Source organism: Callorhinchus milii, unplaced genomic scaffold, assembly GCF_018977255.1.
Source record: "Callorhinchus milii isolate IMCB2004 unplaced genomic scaffold, IMCB_Cmil_1.0 Scaffold2, whole genome shotgun sequence".
Classification (NCBI taxonomy): domain Eukaryota; kingdom Metazoa; phylum Chordata; class Chondrichthyes; order Chimaeriformes; family Callorhinchidae; genus Callorhinchus; species Callorhinchus milii.
In genome coordinates, this window is record NW_024704743.1 from 37,832,716 (window position 1) to 37,848,711 (window position 15,996).

General features: G+C 39.9%; 1 protein-coding gene across 2 annotated transcripts in view; it reads right to left on the minus strand.

Moving 5' to 3' along the window:
* The window catches only part of nek11 (NIMA-related kinase 11), a 115,695-nt gene that overhangs the window by 47,091 nt on the left and 52,608 nt on the right, over nt 1–15,996 (minus strand). For both annotated transcript variants that reach the window (XM_042332469.1, XM_042332468.1), the window contains 3 exons: nt 15,153–15,272; nt 12,793–12,886; nt 8,148–8,289 (listed from right to left, as the gene is read on the minus strand). In XM_042332469.1, the coding sequence (XP_042188403.1) occupies nt 8,148–8,289; nt 12,793–12,886; nt 15,153–15,272 (356 nt within the window). The remainder of the gene's footprint in view (nt 1–8,147; nt 8,290–12,792; nt 12,887–15,152; nt 15,273–15,996) is intronic.

The following is a 15,996-nucleotide window of genomic DNA, read 5'->3' on the forward strand; positions in this document are numbered from 1 at the left end:
TCCAAAACACCCCAAGTACAACCTTGAAAAACTTGCCCAAAAATAAATTAGATTCTGTTGCTGCTACAAATGAGGTCCTGTCATCTTCACTCAACGCAACACAGAGAGAGACACTCATTAAAAAACAACTCTGCCTAAGATCATACCCTTCTAGAAACCTCAAAACTCATTAATTGTGAAATTGAGGTGAAATCTCAGGAAAACACCTGGCAATGTAACCTACTTTCTGACAACGTACAGATAACAGAAGACACTAATGAGTGAAATGCATTACTTTCCGCTTTAGTGAAACATTGCTATGGACTTTATATAAAGCAAGTCATCTATCCTTTTTTCCCCTCTCCCCCCACTGTCTTTGCAAAAGCATTTCCAAGGCATGTCTCATCAACAGTCAGCTTGGAAGCCTAAAGCTTGAAGCCAGAAAATGAGCGTAGAAGGGATCAAGACAAACATGGACATCAAAACAATACCTGCTGCACAATCTGAAGAAAAAGCCAGCAATGGCAGGGACTGCTTCTAATACATTTCAACACCACATTACATATATATATGTAATATATATATATGTACATATATATATATATATTTATAGAGCGCCTTTCACATCGAGAGGATGTTACTTGGCTCTGGACAGTCAAGGATTTGCACCTGAGCTGGGGGTTGGGATCAGGAGAGGTGGAGGGCAGGAAGGATGGGGTAGAAGGGTGACTGAAGGCGCAGTCGAAAAGGACTTAGTATCCAAAGGGTGGGGCAGAAACGCTGAAGCCTGACCACCGATGGTAGGGTGGGCCAGGTGGGGGACATGGAGCAGGCTGGAGCCCGCTGAATGGAGGGTGCGGACAGGTCTGTATATAGTTAGCAGGTCACAGAGGGAAGAAGCAAACCAGAGGCTAGGAAAAGTTTTTTTTTGGCTGTAACCTGAAAATTATATCCAGTGCTGCAGAGGCTAAAGCAAGGCATTACCAAAACAACAGTCTTTGGGACCATCATCTATCCTTTGATTCCTTCCCACGCAAGGCACGACAGATAAGAAAATGAAACACTGTAGTTCACTGCCTCGATTAGCTAGTTTTCACTGGGTGCTGAGCGGGACCAAAGTTGATAGACACTTGTTATCAATAGCAGCATATTAAAACTCGCATTTCTCAGGCAGTAATGAAGCTCCACAGGCAGTGTACATCTTCCACTGGGCAGTGCAGAACGGTCCTCCTCCTCCGACAAAATAACCAGAGGAAACATTTGGACAGATGTGTGATCAAGCAACACAGATAAAATTATAGGAAGGGCACCTGACGTAAAAGGCACTATATAAATGTAATTTGTTATTGTTTTTGAAGCATATTTGAAGCAGTCCCTGCCATCTGTGGCTTATTAATTCAGATTGTGCTGCTTTGTTTTGATGTTTGTCTTGATCACTTCTATGCTCATTTTCAGACTTCAATCTTTAGGCTTCCGAGATGACTATATTATACAATATTTTGTAACAGGGGAGAAACATAGGTTTGTGATTCCACAATACTGAGCAGTGTAAACAACATTTTTGATAAAATACCCCAATTATTTTTTTTACTTTTTAAGATAAAAGAACTTCAGTCAGGGAAAAAGTTGCCTGAGCTCATTTACCTCATTATTTTCTTCTACTATTGAAGTGAGTGTGAATGTCAACCTGTACGTAATCTGTTTCAAGGTAAGATATCTATTTCCATCCTCTCATTGTTTATCCAGAAGACTGCATGCACTATGATAAAAATGACTACATGGGAGGGGGGGGGGAGCAGGAGTAATAAATAGATAACACATAGGAATTGCCCAGTGGTTCTGTAGAAAATGTCAAATCAACTAATTTCCAAATTAGTCCAAATCCTTCAAGATTTGTTTTTACTTTGGTCATTTTTGAATTGTTCCCTAATACATGAAATTAATCAGCACAGCTCCAGCTCTCACATCTTCCTTTCACCTCTACAGCCTGGTTCAAAACAGAGATGATGGCCAACTTTTTGGGGGGCTCTAAGGGCCCAAGGTTTGCTGTCCTAATTCCTAGTGGGGTGGATGGCTCCGCAGGACAAATAATAATAAAAATAATTCTTGCATTCGATGTAGCATCAATCACATGGTTGAGACGTCTCAAAGTGCTTCACAGGATACACTGTAAAGTTGATTGACTGTGTATTTTTGTGGGAGACAATCGGCAGCCAGTTGTGCACAGCAATGTCCCACAAACAGCCATGGAGCTAGTGACCAATTTTATTTGCGGGAGATTTGTTGGCCCCACCACCAGGAAAAATTTGCTTCTCTTTTTGAATATCCATCAAAAAGAAAATGTGGATAGCCACCTCAGCCAGAAGCAAGAAAATGCTGTTACAGGTTAGATATGCACGGTGTTACAGAGCTTGCGGGAAATTATCCCAACAATACACAGAAAACGTGATAGACTAAGCTGCACCATAGATCAGTGAAACTAAATTAGTGAATGAATAGCGTACGATTTTAAATACATAGTGAAGTATCTGAAACCATGACATTTCTGCAGGCAGATTATATATCACTTGGCTTGTTTTACATATTCAATGGAAAATTTATTTAATGAGCATAAATTCATCCACTGTAATCACATTCTCATCATTATTTGTAATATTATATTACAAATGTAATATTTTACATTAAGAAATCCATTACTTTTAAGTAACCTCAATGATGGGATTGCATGGGGACTCCAAACCTATTCAATGTAGTTAAGTATTACAACCAGTGTCACATTTCTAATCAAATTAATGCCATTTGCGTCCTTCATTAAAAGCAAAGCTATTCTGCACTGACAAGGGAAGATGACTTTGATGACTTTGTTGGTGAAGCCAGTCCAGTTCTCAAAGGGGCAGGGTTTGATTCCCAGGCTGCATTAAATATGTTAATCGCAGCTAGGGTTTTAAGAAGAGCTTTGAAAGGCCTCCACAGTGAAGCCTGGGAAGGGAAGAATGAGCTCCAGTGCTTTTCCGCCTCATAAGTTAATTGTGTGGATGTTGAGTAGGAAATGGATCGAGCCCAGCTGCAATGCCCCCTTTGAGACTCTGGGTGCTTTTACATTAAATAATAATAATAATTATTATAATAATTATTATTATTGCAAAAAGCAAAATACTGTAGATGCTGGAAATCGGAAACAAAAACAGAAGTTGCTGGAACACTCAGCAGGTCAGGCAGCATCTATGGAGAAAGGAAAGTGAGTCAACATTTTGGGTCTACAACCCTTTGTCAGAACGTTCTGACGTAGGGTCGTGGACCCGAAACGTTGACTCACTTTCCTTTCTCCATAGATCCTGACTGACCTGCTGAGTGTTCCCAGCGACTTCTATTATGATTATTGCATTTGGTATAGGGCCTTATCACATTGTCGAGACGTCTCAAAGCTCTTCACAGAATATACTCTAAAGTAAATTGATTGTATATTTTGTGGGGAAATGCAACGTAAACATGTCGCGAATCAATCAATCCATAAAGATTTGTGGATTGAGTGATTCTTTTGAGGGATTATTACCCACAGAAAGTGATCTGCCAATTGACTAACAACCAGGTTCCTACTTACTGCTGGATAAACAGAGATATGTGAAATAAGGAAACTTGCCAAAGGTTTTGCTTGGTCTGGGAATCGAACTTCCTGGGTCCTATCACTTGCGAGGTGAGTGCACTAACCACTACACTACAGGACTCCACTGCCTATTTTATATTTCTTCAATAATGCCTGTAGTGTGCGAATGCAAGGCGACTAAACTAATTAAAACATGACATTCTATGTGCCTCTGATTCTGAGTGCTACACATACCGGCAGCAAAAACTATCTTGTAACAACTTGTCTGTATGATAATAACATTCTGCCTGGGTATATATGTGCAAGACAGAAATAGCAGCTCATTAGCAAAACGTGTGAAACCGCAGAACATAAAATATATGCAAAGTTTTGCAGATTCTATTGTTGTCAGTATCTGTACAGACAGAGAATAAGGACGGTGATTGTACACTAATAATCTACATGAGCGATTCAGATAAAGCCATCAACAGTAACAAAGAAACCCAAGAAATTAATAACCATCACCGGAATAACCATTGCTAGGAATAGTCCACAAATTCCAGAGCAGCAAAGACTATTAAAAGCCAATAAAGAACATTAACTTTATGCATTGTTGTAGTTCCATTTATGTAACAGCAATGTTGTCAGTGTAGTCACTATGTGAGAGACAAGGGTATGTGAGAGAACCACAGCCAGTGGAGCTTTAGATGAGTTGGAGCTTCTGTAGAGTGGAGGCAGAGAAGCCAACAAAAGGTTAACTGGAAAGTACTTTAATAATAATAATCCTTGCATTTGCTAGCTTTATGGTGGATATGAATTAATAAAATACATCCTTTTTTTTTACATTGGAAATATGTACTATCAAATGACTTTTCAAACTAAATATTTGAAGGATGTCCCAAAGCACTTCCCAGGATTTACTGTGAAGTGCAGTGACTGAGTATTTGTAGGCAAATGTGGCAGCCCAAATGCGCGCAGCAATGTCTCACAAACTGCCATGAAATGAATGATGACTTTTATTAGGGTCATTTTTGGCCAGGACACGCTTTTCTCTTTGTGCTATCTTTAATGTCTTTAATGGGATCTTTTACGTCCACACAAGCAGGCATCCTGGAACTTGGGTTAACCTCGGTCTCATCCAAAGAACAGCATCTCGCGCAATGGAACACACCCAGTATTGGAGTGTTAGCTTAAACTAAATGAGTCCAGGTCCCGATATGGAGCTTCAATCCCCAGCCTTATAACTCAGAGGCGAGAGTGATACCAACTGAGCCAGGCTGACACACTTTCAGGGAATTGCTTTATTCAAGCTGGACACCAGGGTCCAGAAGCTGGCATGTAGCACAGAACTGGGAAGAAAATGCAACACCTTGGGGATATGGGCAATTTGAGATTTGGACATTTATTTGGCAGCCGAGAGGTCCACTTAAAGTCAAGTGATTTTTTTCAGTGAGAGCGTTAAGCACAATATTAACATTGATATTTCAATAAACCAAACAAATTTGATCATCCCAATAACACTGCTGTGCTTACAATAAAAGACAAAAGACAATCTACCTCAGGATCACCTCTACATTAAATGGCAAATACTGATCAGCCAAACAAGAACACAATACCTCGAGTACAACTCCTGACAAAGGCAGCTCGGTGCAATCCGACAATACATCCAGGTAAAAGAAAAGGAATATCAAGCTCTCTCAGTGAAATGAATGACAACTAACTGCTTGCTGCATTGATGTGAATGGTCTAGATGAAGTGGGTTGCCCAAAAGTGGTCTGCCCAAGTCAAAGAAATGCAGGTAATTGGTCTCTTCTGGCATTCTAAGCAAGACAGAATGTCTGCATGGACATGCAGATCAGAGCAAAGATACAGAGGGGAATTCAGAATCCTTAAGGAGTTTATGAAATCAACCCCTCTACACTTCAATGCATTTTATTGTTGATGGAAGAGGAGGAGGAGGAGCACATTTTGACAATTCAAGCAACTTTGATGTTTACAAAGACTGCTGAAATAGAAGACAGCTCATGGCATGTGAAATGATGAAACTGTTCTCACTGTTAAATTTGAATTATGTACCATCAAAAGTGGAGAGACCACCCTCTTTTGTAGTAATGTCACTGTGTTTCAGGGAAAACTGTACCCGGCAGGATTCACAATTCGTCATATTGAATTAACAGAAATTTGAAGTCGGAATGAACTCAACAACAAGCAATTATATTTTACCCTTGCAGGATAGCATCACGGAGCAGTGTACAGTGGTAGGCTTGGACGCCAAGCAAGTGAGAAGGGAGGTGACTAGAGATGCCGTCGAAGTGGTAAGTATTAAAGTGAGATTCAAAGATAGATAAAGAGGGATTGAGGCAAAGAATTCCAGAGGTAAGGGCGAAGTGGCTGAAAGCACAGTCATCGATGGTGGCACAGAGAAGTTAGGAGACTCACAGCAGGCCTCTGCCAGCTGAGAGAAGAAAGCGGGCAGAGGAGTGGGCAACAGTTCAGTGGGTGTGAATAGAAGATGGCTACACATTTTAATTTCTATTTGAATTTTAGGTTATTCCTTTTTAGTGTTGACTGCACAAGTATATGAGTTAAAACAAAGCTGAGTCTCACAGAAGTATTGTGAGAAGTTCAAAGTAGTTTTTTTGAGTGTACACGTACACTCACACATAGTCCAACATATGCCAATACTCCAGATGTACAGTTGTTGGGAATATGTTCTAATTGGGGAAGTAACAGGAGGGATAGATGAGCTGATGGTTCTAGGAGTTCACGTGCGCAAATCATTAAAATCCAGTTTGCAGTCAGTAAGGCAAATGGGATCCTAGCCTTTTTTTTACAAGAAGCAGCTGAGTTACAATGAAAGGATGGGTAGACTGGATTACGTTCCTTAGAGCAGAGGAGGTTATGGGGTGAGTTGATTGAGATATTTAAAATAAATGAAAGGAATTGACACGGTACACAGTGAATGACTCTTCCCTTTGGTAGGAGGATCTATTCCAATAACAATAACTTGCGTTTTTATACTGCTCCTCACGCAGGGTATCATCCCAGAGCGTTTGATGGTGGCGGAGCACAGCGCCGAGCCAGGAGGAGATGACGGTAGGCACCGTTGAAGAGAAATTTGAACCTGAAATGAACTCAACAACAAGTATTTATATTGTACCCTTGCGGGTTAGCATCTCGGAGCAATGTACAGTGGTAGGCTTGTCGTAACCTGAAGATGGGGAAGGAGGGGGCAAGGTGGAGGGATAGAGGAAAAATGTTCAAGAGTTTGGGGGTGTAGTGGCTGAAAGCGCAGCCATCGTTGGTGGAACGGAGGGCACGAGGGACAAGCAGGGCTGTGGCTTAAAATCAGAACTAAGACAGTTAGAACTGAGATCAGGAAACATTTCTTCACAGAAAGAGCTGTGAAAATGTGGAATGTTCTTTCCTAAAAATCTGTAGAGGTGGAATTAATAGGAATTAATAGCTTAAAAGAGAAAGTTAAATAATAATAAATAATAATCCTTGTATTTGATATAGTGCTTTTCACGTCTTCTAGACATCTCAAAGCACTTCACAAAATATACTGTAATGTGAATTGACTGTATATTTTTGGGCGAAACGCTGCAGCGAATTGTGCACAGCAATGTCGCACATGGGGAAGGAGCGACCAAGATACTTGGGTAGTAGAGATCCCAAAGGGTGGGTGAAAGAGCGAAGAATTAGGATAAAAAGATCTGTCAAGATCTGATAGGTGGAATACTCTGGATGGGCTGAATGGCGTTCCTCCTGTTCCTGTTTTCCTGTGTTCCTAAAATATGCTTCATTAGTTCTTTCTTCTCCCTCATCCCTCCGATTATCATTCTTTCTGGACTCACCAGACACTGCAGCTCTTGCAGCCCAAATAATAGATGGACGAATGGCAACCATTCCTACCTGTGCTTCTCTCACACCAGCCGCTAGATTATAAGGAGCTGGTCAGTTGTTACTCGTCTCCACCTAATTTGTAGACATGTGCCTGATCTCTACTCACTTGCACACAGAGAAATTCAGTGCAGTCAAATCTACATTCTGCTATCCCATGGCTCTACAGGAACTCATTTTTGTTTCATTTCCCATATTGCTGTGTGGGAACAGTGTTTGGCAATGGCAATTCAGATAGATTAATGCTCATTGGTATCCCTACCCAGTACACCATCTTCTCAGCTTGGTTAGGTGATACCACTCTTGCATCACAAGATTGTGAGTTCAAGCTCCACATAAAGACTTGAGCTCATAGTCAGGCTGATACTCCAGGGCAGTATTGGGGGAAGTGATACAGATCAACTTCCAGCTCAGACATTAAAACAAACTTGGTCTCACCAGCTGTTCAGGGGACTTTTAAAAAAAATTTAACACAATTTGAAAATGGCTACTGTGTTTCTCTTCAATAAACACACTACACTTGACAATACTATACTGTAAAAATTCATGTGCTCCTCATATTTTGTACACAATTTATAAGAAACACTTAGGATTTTCAACAATGCAGAATATAATAATGCAGACGTTTATCATCCATAAAAATATCAAAAACTTCCAGCTGTGATACAGCGACATGTCTTACCATGCTCTGCTGGCTCAGACATACACAGTCTATCTTGATTCACCTTTGCCTTGGGCTCTGGTTGAAGTAGTGACTGGTAATCCTGTAGACTGACTGGCTGTGACTGATTCATATGTGACGGAGTTGGCTGCTCTTTACATTCCTGGTTTAAAGTAGGCACAACACACACCGGTTATTTACAGAACACATCACAGATTAAACCACTCTCTTTTTAAAAAAAATCAAGACAATAACATGTTGAATGTGTTCACATATTTTAAGATATGACCTACAGCAACAAAGACTATCTCAGTGTTGTCATTTTGAATATATATTATGTGCCAAGTGGACTGATATCACCAGAGTTAATTTCAGATATATTTTGAATATGCAGTGGTTACCGGCCTGCTTCACATCTCAGCCTCGCTCTCCCCACTATTGGCGAGCCTTCCGCCGCTCTGCCCCCACCCTCTGCAACTCCATCCTGCAGTTCCTCCGCCTCGCCCCCTCCCTTGCCACCTTCAAGACCCATTTCAAGACCTTCCTCTTCGACCGTGCTTTTGGGTACTGCTAGAGTAGTATCCATAGCTTGACATTGATAGCATTGTCTGAAACTCTGACTATCCAGCACCTTGTGACGTCCTCCCGATGTGAAAGGCACTATACAAATGTAATTTTGTTGTTACTGTTGTACTTATTACGTCTCATTACACTTAGTGCCTTTAAAATAACTTCATCCTATTGCTCAGATTCAAATACAACAACTTGCATTGATATAGCACCCTTCAGACATTGCAGTATTTCAAAATGCTTGAGTGAAATGGCAATAATGCAAAGCATTCCCTTGAATGATTTAAATTTGTGCACAAAAACAATAGGCGTAAGACTCAGAGCGAGAGGTTGCACTCTTGCTCTGAGTCAGAAGGTTGTGGGTTCAAGTCTCAAGTCTGGGCTGACACCATTTCAGGGCTGGTGGAGAGCTACATTATCCAAGGTCCAACATTCAGATGAGATGTTACACTGAGGTCTGGTTTGCCTGTTCATATGATATTATGCTGCTACTGTTGCACTATTCAAAAAGTGAAGGAAGTTTCCTGGCCAACAATTACCAGAGATTAAAAAAATGGTCATTCATTCATGCTTGTTTGTTGAATATTGCTGTGTGCAAACTGGTTGCCGTTTGCCTATAATTAAACAGTCACTTTACAGAAAATCTATGTGGAGCCCTATTGAGATGTTTCAACATTATAGGTGCAATATCAGATGCAAGACTATTATTCCTCCTGAAGACCAAGCAAATCCGAGCCTTCTATCCCATCTTTTTAAGCGACTGATGAAAACTTCTGCAAACTACTCACTGCGGAGGAACAACAATGCAAATATAATAATAACAATAATAAATCTTGCATTTGATATAGCGCCTTATCATGTTGTTGAGATATCTCAAAGCGTTTCACAGAATATACTGTAAAGTGAATTGAATGTATATTTTATAGGCGAAACATAATAATATTGTAGGACAGCATACTATCAAGTATGGTCAGATGTATAAGTGGTATCTAGCTGGATGAGTTCTAAGTATGATAGGCTATCAGAGAGCATCAAAGTTTTTAAAGCAAACTCCATGATCTAAAAGGCAGATGAGTAAAACCCAATGCCTTTTCTACACTGATTTAGCTAGCTACAGTAACTGGATTGAAGCCTGACTTGCTAATAGGAAACAGAAGGTGATGATAAAATGGTTTNAAAAAAACTGTCTGGATGGAGAGTGAGCAGCCGAATTCTCCAAGGCTGTTCTGGAACTCTTCCAGTTCACACTATTCTTAAATAACTTGGCAGAGACTATTTCCTGTTAGATTATGAAATTAGCTGATACTAAGCTACACACTCAAATGACAAATGTAAGGGAGATGAACAACATTCATATACATAGGTACCAATAAAGCAGATGGTTGAGGAGTGACAGATGCTTTTAAATGTAGATATATGTAAGGTAATGCATATTAGAAGAGGAAGCAGCAAACAGGAACATAATGAAAGGATGTCCATTAGCAAAGGTGGAGAACGAAACACATTTGGATGCAATTATATTAATCATTCACTGAAAGCTTCGAGGCAACATGAAATCACTATCAGCAAAGCCAATCAAATACGAGGCATCTTGAGGGAATTTGATTATAAGCTGAAAGAAATTATTCTAATCTTGTATAGATCATTTTATGGGCTGCATTTGGAATATTGTATGCATTTTTGCGTAGCCTGGCTTCAAAAGGATATTGATGTGTTGAGAGTTGAGAGAAGAACAAGAAGGATGATTCCAGGACACAGTGCTATATCTTACTCGCAAATCATCAGTGAAAAACTAGTTTTTGAATGGAAACAAGATTAACAGAATGACTAAATGTTATTAAAAGAGGAGCACAGATATATAAATGTAAGCAAGTTATTTGATGTAGACTGTGGGGATAGAACTAGAAAACACAGGTTTAAAATTAACATTCAAGCAAGTCTAGAGATTAGAACAATTTGTTTTCCTTCCACAGAGTAATAATTAGGTGAAACAGATGCAACACAAGCAGTTGGTGTTGTGTTGATTAACTCCTTCAGAAATGCATTGAATAAAAATGTGAGGCCTCAAATTTCACCTAGTTTTAGCCTTAAGATCATTTTATATTAAAATTTAACAACACACCAAATTGTGAAAATTTCTTAAAATCAATCTTAATTCTGGAACCAATTCTATTTAAGACCTGTGGAAATTTGGCTTCTATATTAAGACTGAATTGAAGAATTGCCCACATTTCTGTGCAATCAAAAATTTTAAGAGAAAGTTGTCTTACTGGCTAAGGCTACATGGAATTGCAGGCTTCTGTTGGGGATAAGATGGAAAGTTATAGGAAATGGTGCAGGTTGAGGTAATCAAACAATACACAAGAATGGTTTCTGTACTCTTGGGCCAGGAAAGGGAGAGGGAGAAAACATTGCTGTGGAGGAAGGGGGCTAGAGTTTCAACAGTGCAAATGTGAGATTCTGCTCGAGTGTCTTTGAAAACTAGGGATTGTTTCACCTCTCTTCTGATCTAAGAAGTGCATGATCTAACATAATACTCTGGTACAGTAATAATAATACCTGCATTTTATTATAGCGCCTTATCATATCTGCGAGACGTCTGAAAGCGCTTCATAGAATATACCGTAAAGTGAACTGACTGTATATTCTATGGTGAAACACGGCAGCCAATTATGCACAGCAGTGACCCACAAGCAGTCGTGGATTGAGTGACCAATTTATTACTTATTTTATTTTTTTGAAGGAATTATTACTCCTGGAAAAGCGATCCGCCAACAACAGGGTTCCTACTTACGGCTAAGTAAACAGTTGTGTTGAGTAAGGAAATTTGCCCAACATTTTGTCCTGCTGGGAATCGAACACAGGTTCAAGGTTACAAGGTGGGTGGTCTGACCACGGAGCTACAGGGTGGTACAGAACTGGGGGTGGGTGGAGGGGGAGCGCTACATAATAATAACAATAATGTTTGCATTATTGATATAATGTCTTATCATGTCATCAAAACATCTCAAAGCGCTTCACTGGCACCTAGTGCAAAGTGTAGTGACTGTGTATTTTAGGCAAAATTACATTGCCACAAGTGCTGTTATTCAATCAGGATGAGAAGTGAAATCGAGATCTCGTCTGCATGTTCAGTTGTAAGCTAAAGATCCCATTACATTGTTCAAAAAGGGAGTTTCTCTCAGTGTCCTGGCCAAACTATTTTGTGTACAAAATGGATGTAAAACAGTCATTGCATTTGACAGTAATTAGGTGTGAAGTACTATGAGGTATTGATGTTGGAGACGGCACAAGCTCTTTGTTTCTTATGTACACAGAACGTTATACTTGGAGATTATATAAATGGAATAGAGGTCTCCAAATGTGAAAGACGCTCTATAAATGTAAAAGCTACAAATGTAAATGTTGCTGAACTTTTTTAAAAAATTAAGAAGTGCAGGCAATGGAGATGCAATATAAGCAGATTATTTTACTTAGAATGCCAGTACACAACTTCTTCTGTTTTCAGGATACCTTCTGGGCTTTATTTTGAACTTCTAAAATTTGTACATATGCAATTCTGAGTTTAATGAGGACATTGTATTACTGAACATATCACTGCCAATATTGCATGTTTAAAAGCTGGTAAGGAATTGTGCTAACACCTCATTAGTTATCAGTGGATTCCCTCATTGCATTTTATATTTGTAAACCTTTATTTTACATTTACAATTTACAAATGCACAACAATAATCCTTGCATTTTGATATAGTGCCTTATCAAGTCTTCGAGATGTCTCAAAGCGCTTCAAAGAATATACCGTCAAGTGAATTGACTGTATATTTTGTGAGCGAAACGCAGCAGCCAAATATGCACAGCAGTGTCCCACAAACAATCGTGGATTGAGTGACCAAATAATTTTTTATTTATTTTGAAGGAATTATTACCTCCGGAAAAGCAATCCGCCAATCAACTAATGATCGGGTTGCTACTTACTGCTAGGTGAACAGAGTCTTGTGGAGTAAGGAAACTTGCCAACATTTCACCCTGCCGGGGAATAGAACCCAGGTGTCTCACTTGCGAAGCGAGTGATATGTCAGAGTTTGGTAAAACTTACATGCAGGACATCCACGCTGACTTGCTCAAAATGCTGATACCTTAGCCTTTGCATACGCTGATGATTTTCCTGATATTTCTCTTCTGCCAGTTGCCTGTTAGCATGAGATGGACCAAGTCAGTTCTCCACATCAGACAATGCAACCGGCGAGTAGTGCTACAATACCAGTGCCTCTGAATAATTAATTTAATCTAGTAAACACAGAAAGGCTACAAAGAAAGATAAAAAGAAAAGCTGCAAATGCTAGAAAGCTGATATAAAAACTAATAAAGAATTCCTGATAGCAGCGTGATTTGGAGGTTTTAAAAACAAATGAGTAAGACCACAAGAAAGTTTGGAATACGAAAAGGCTTTTCTACTCCACTTATTTCATTGCCCAAGAGAAGGTTTTAGAAATTCTCTCCTCAACTCGCAAAATATATTAATCAAATAATATTTAGTTACAGTCCCACTATTCAAACTGATTCATTCAGTTTCCTCCCATGACATTTTCATGATTCCAGTAGCACCGGAATCTGTGGATTGCTTGATTGCTTCTTTCTACACCCGTATCTACACTACAACCTTAAATCCTGTTCCCTCCATTCAGTAAACACCAGCCTACTTCACAATCCCCCTCCTTCCCCCCGCTCCATCTGATCATTGGTGGGCAAGCTTTCAGCCATTCTGCCCTGTTCTCTGGAACTCCATCCCAGAGTCCCTCCATCTCACCCACTCCCTCTTAGCCTTCAAAACCCTCCTTAAGATCTATTTTTTTGATTGCACTTCCTGCATGAAGTGCTTTGGGATGTCATACTAATGTGAAAGGTGCTGAATAAATATAAATTCTATCGAGTCTCTCCTCTCCTTATGTTCAAGAAAGATCTCTCTTGATTGCATCTATTTACATTATCCTTGACTCAGCCTTCGTTTTATGGCCATTTCCACATATTCCTCCAAATCTTCCTCATATTCAACTCAGATGATGGTCAGCCTTTATATTGCCATTGTTTTAGTTAGCAACGTGCCTCAGGCATTCACTGGTATAAAAACAATGCCATTAGGTTGTCAGGTCGTTGCTGATATGACTTGCACACATACACAAGAAACAACACTGACATCACTCTCTTCGCAAGTATCAGTGATACTTCCTGCACATTGTGTGCATGAGCAACACACCGGAAGTGATAATAACGGTACTGCCTGTGTCACAAATAGGAAGCGATAATAGCGCGCAATGCACAGGATGTGTCATCAACAATGACCTGACAACCTAGAAGCTGGCAGAGCAAAACCTTGGGCAAGTTTCCTTACTCCACACGCCTGATAATAATCCCTCAAAAAAAATAATAAATTGGTCACTTCAATCCACGACTGTTTGTGGGACACTTCTGTGTGCAATTGGCTGCCACATTTTGCCCACAAATATACAGTCAATTTACTTTACAGTCTATTCTGTGAAGCGCTCTGAGACGTCTAGAAGACGTGAAAAGCACTATATCAAATGTAAGGATTATTATTATATTATTATTGTTTTAAGCAGAAGAAGCCTGCTCTCAGTGTAAGAAGCCAGATGTACCACCTTCCAACTAAGGGTCAGCAGTATACAACACTCTAAGCAAATCCACACTCAATGGGAGCCATTACAACCAAGTTGCCCTATAATAGTGAATTGAAGATAGGCATGGGACACAAATGTATTGAGGGATATAATATAAGTTCATTAAAGCAAATAGAACAAATAGACACAGTTTGATACATTCCTGCAGAATGAAGGATATGATGAGAGAAGGACAGATGGGAGGAATCGATGGGACAATGTCGGGGAGGTCCAATCAAAATCAATCTAAACAAATGCTACACCTTTTCCTATTCCCACCAAAGTACACTGTTCCTACAAGGTGAACCACCGTTCTGTTTCTGTACTACAGTATATTGTCTATTCCTTTTGTGATCATAGTGGGCAAGGAGAAGAAACTCACCATGTACACAGTGTGTTGTTGAGCTATCGTAACAGACAATTACATCCACTTGGAACTCTTCCTTTCCACCACCATCACTAAACATATTGTAGTTGGATGGATGAGTGGTTGCAAATGATGGATTATCCTCCCCCACCCCCCTTCTACTTGCATCTCCTTTGAAAACAATTTGTGGGAAGAACTTTATTTGGCCAGGTATAAAACGTAAGTCAACCTTACTGTACAAAAGAGCAGTGGGACAGAATCGATCACTCTCTGTCGCCTTCTTAATCAGTCACGTTGGTGCCCCGCTGGCTGGAATAGAATTTTAGTGGTGACTGGCACCACTGAGGAGAACGATGTGTCAGGGAGAGGCAGGCAAATGATACACTGCTCCAAAAAGAAGAGTCTCACACATACTTCAGTTTCTTGGCTTTCTCATCTGCACTCTGTAATTTTCGGAGTCTCATTCGCTCTCGCGGGGTCATTTTCTGTACTTCAGATCGTTCACGTAGTGTCTGGAGGTGAACCTTCTTCTGTCTGGAAACAATGAAGTGCAAAATTTTAATATTGTGGGCTCGTCCAGCGTTTCAGGGAGTGAAGGCACCTCAGGGTGTTGTACTGAGCAGGAAGTTCCTGCACTGTCAAATCTGGGGTGATTTTGCTGATCTGTCAGGATGGCAGAATAGAGTGTTACAATTTGGTGTCAGTATCCCTGACCTGAGGGGAAAAACAGCCAAAGTTCCTGTTGCGTCATTATTCAGTGACACTTACATGAAAACGTACAAACGAAGAGTATCGCACGTATGTGTGTGTTGGAAGGGAACGTAATTACACATACACGTGCACAATCAAACACATTCTGAGTACATAATACCTGCTGAATGCTGCTGTATTAACAGGATTAACTGGCTGATGTTATAGAGCCACTTGAGAAGCAGACTTCATCTTTGAGGGAAATTAGATTCAACACACTGTGCCTTACTCTTAACTCAGAATTACGTACTATATTATTGCAGATGTATGGTAAACCGCAATAAGATCTCAAGTGATCTGCCCAGGCCACTGACTACAACTCACCGATGCAGTATGAATTTGACACAGAACTTATGCAGTGAAAATAAATTCAGCAGCGAGTGGTGCAATAGTGTACTATTCATTAACTTTACTTTGATATATATACATAAATAAAATATACGTATGCATCATTATTCCATTTTAGAAAATGTTTTTTCTCTTCCCACCAGAGTACATTGATCAGATA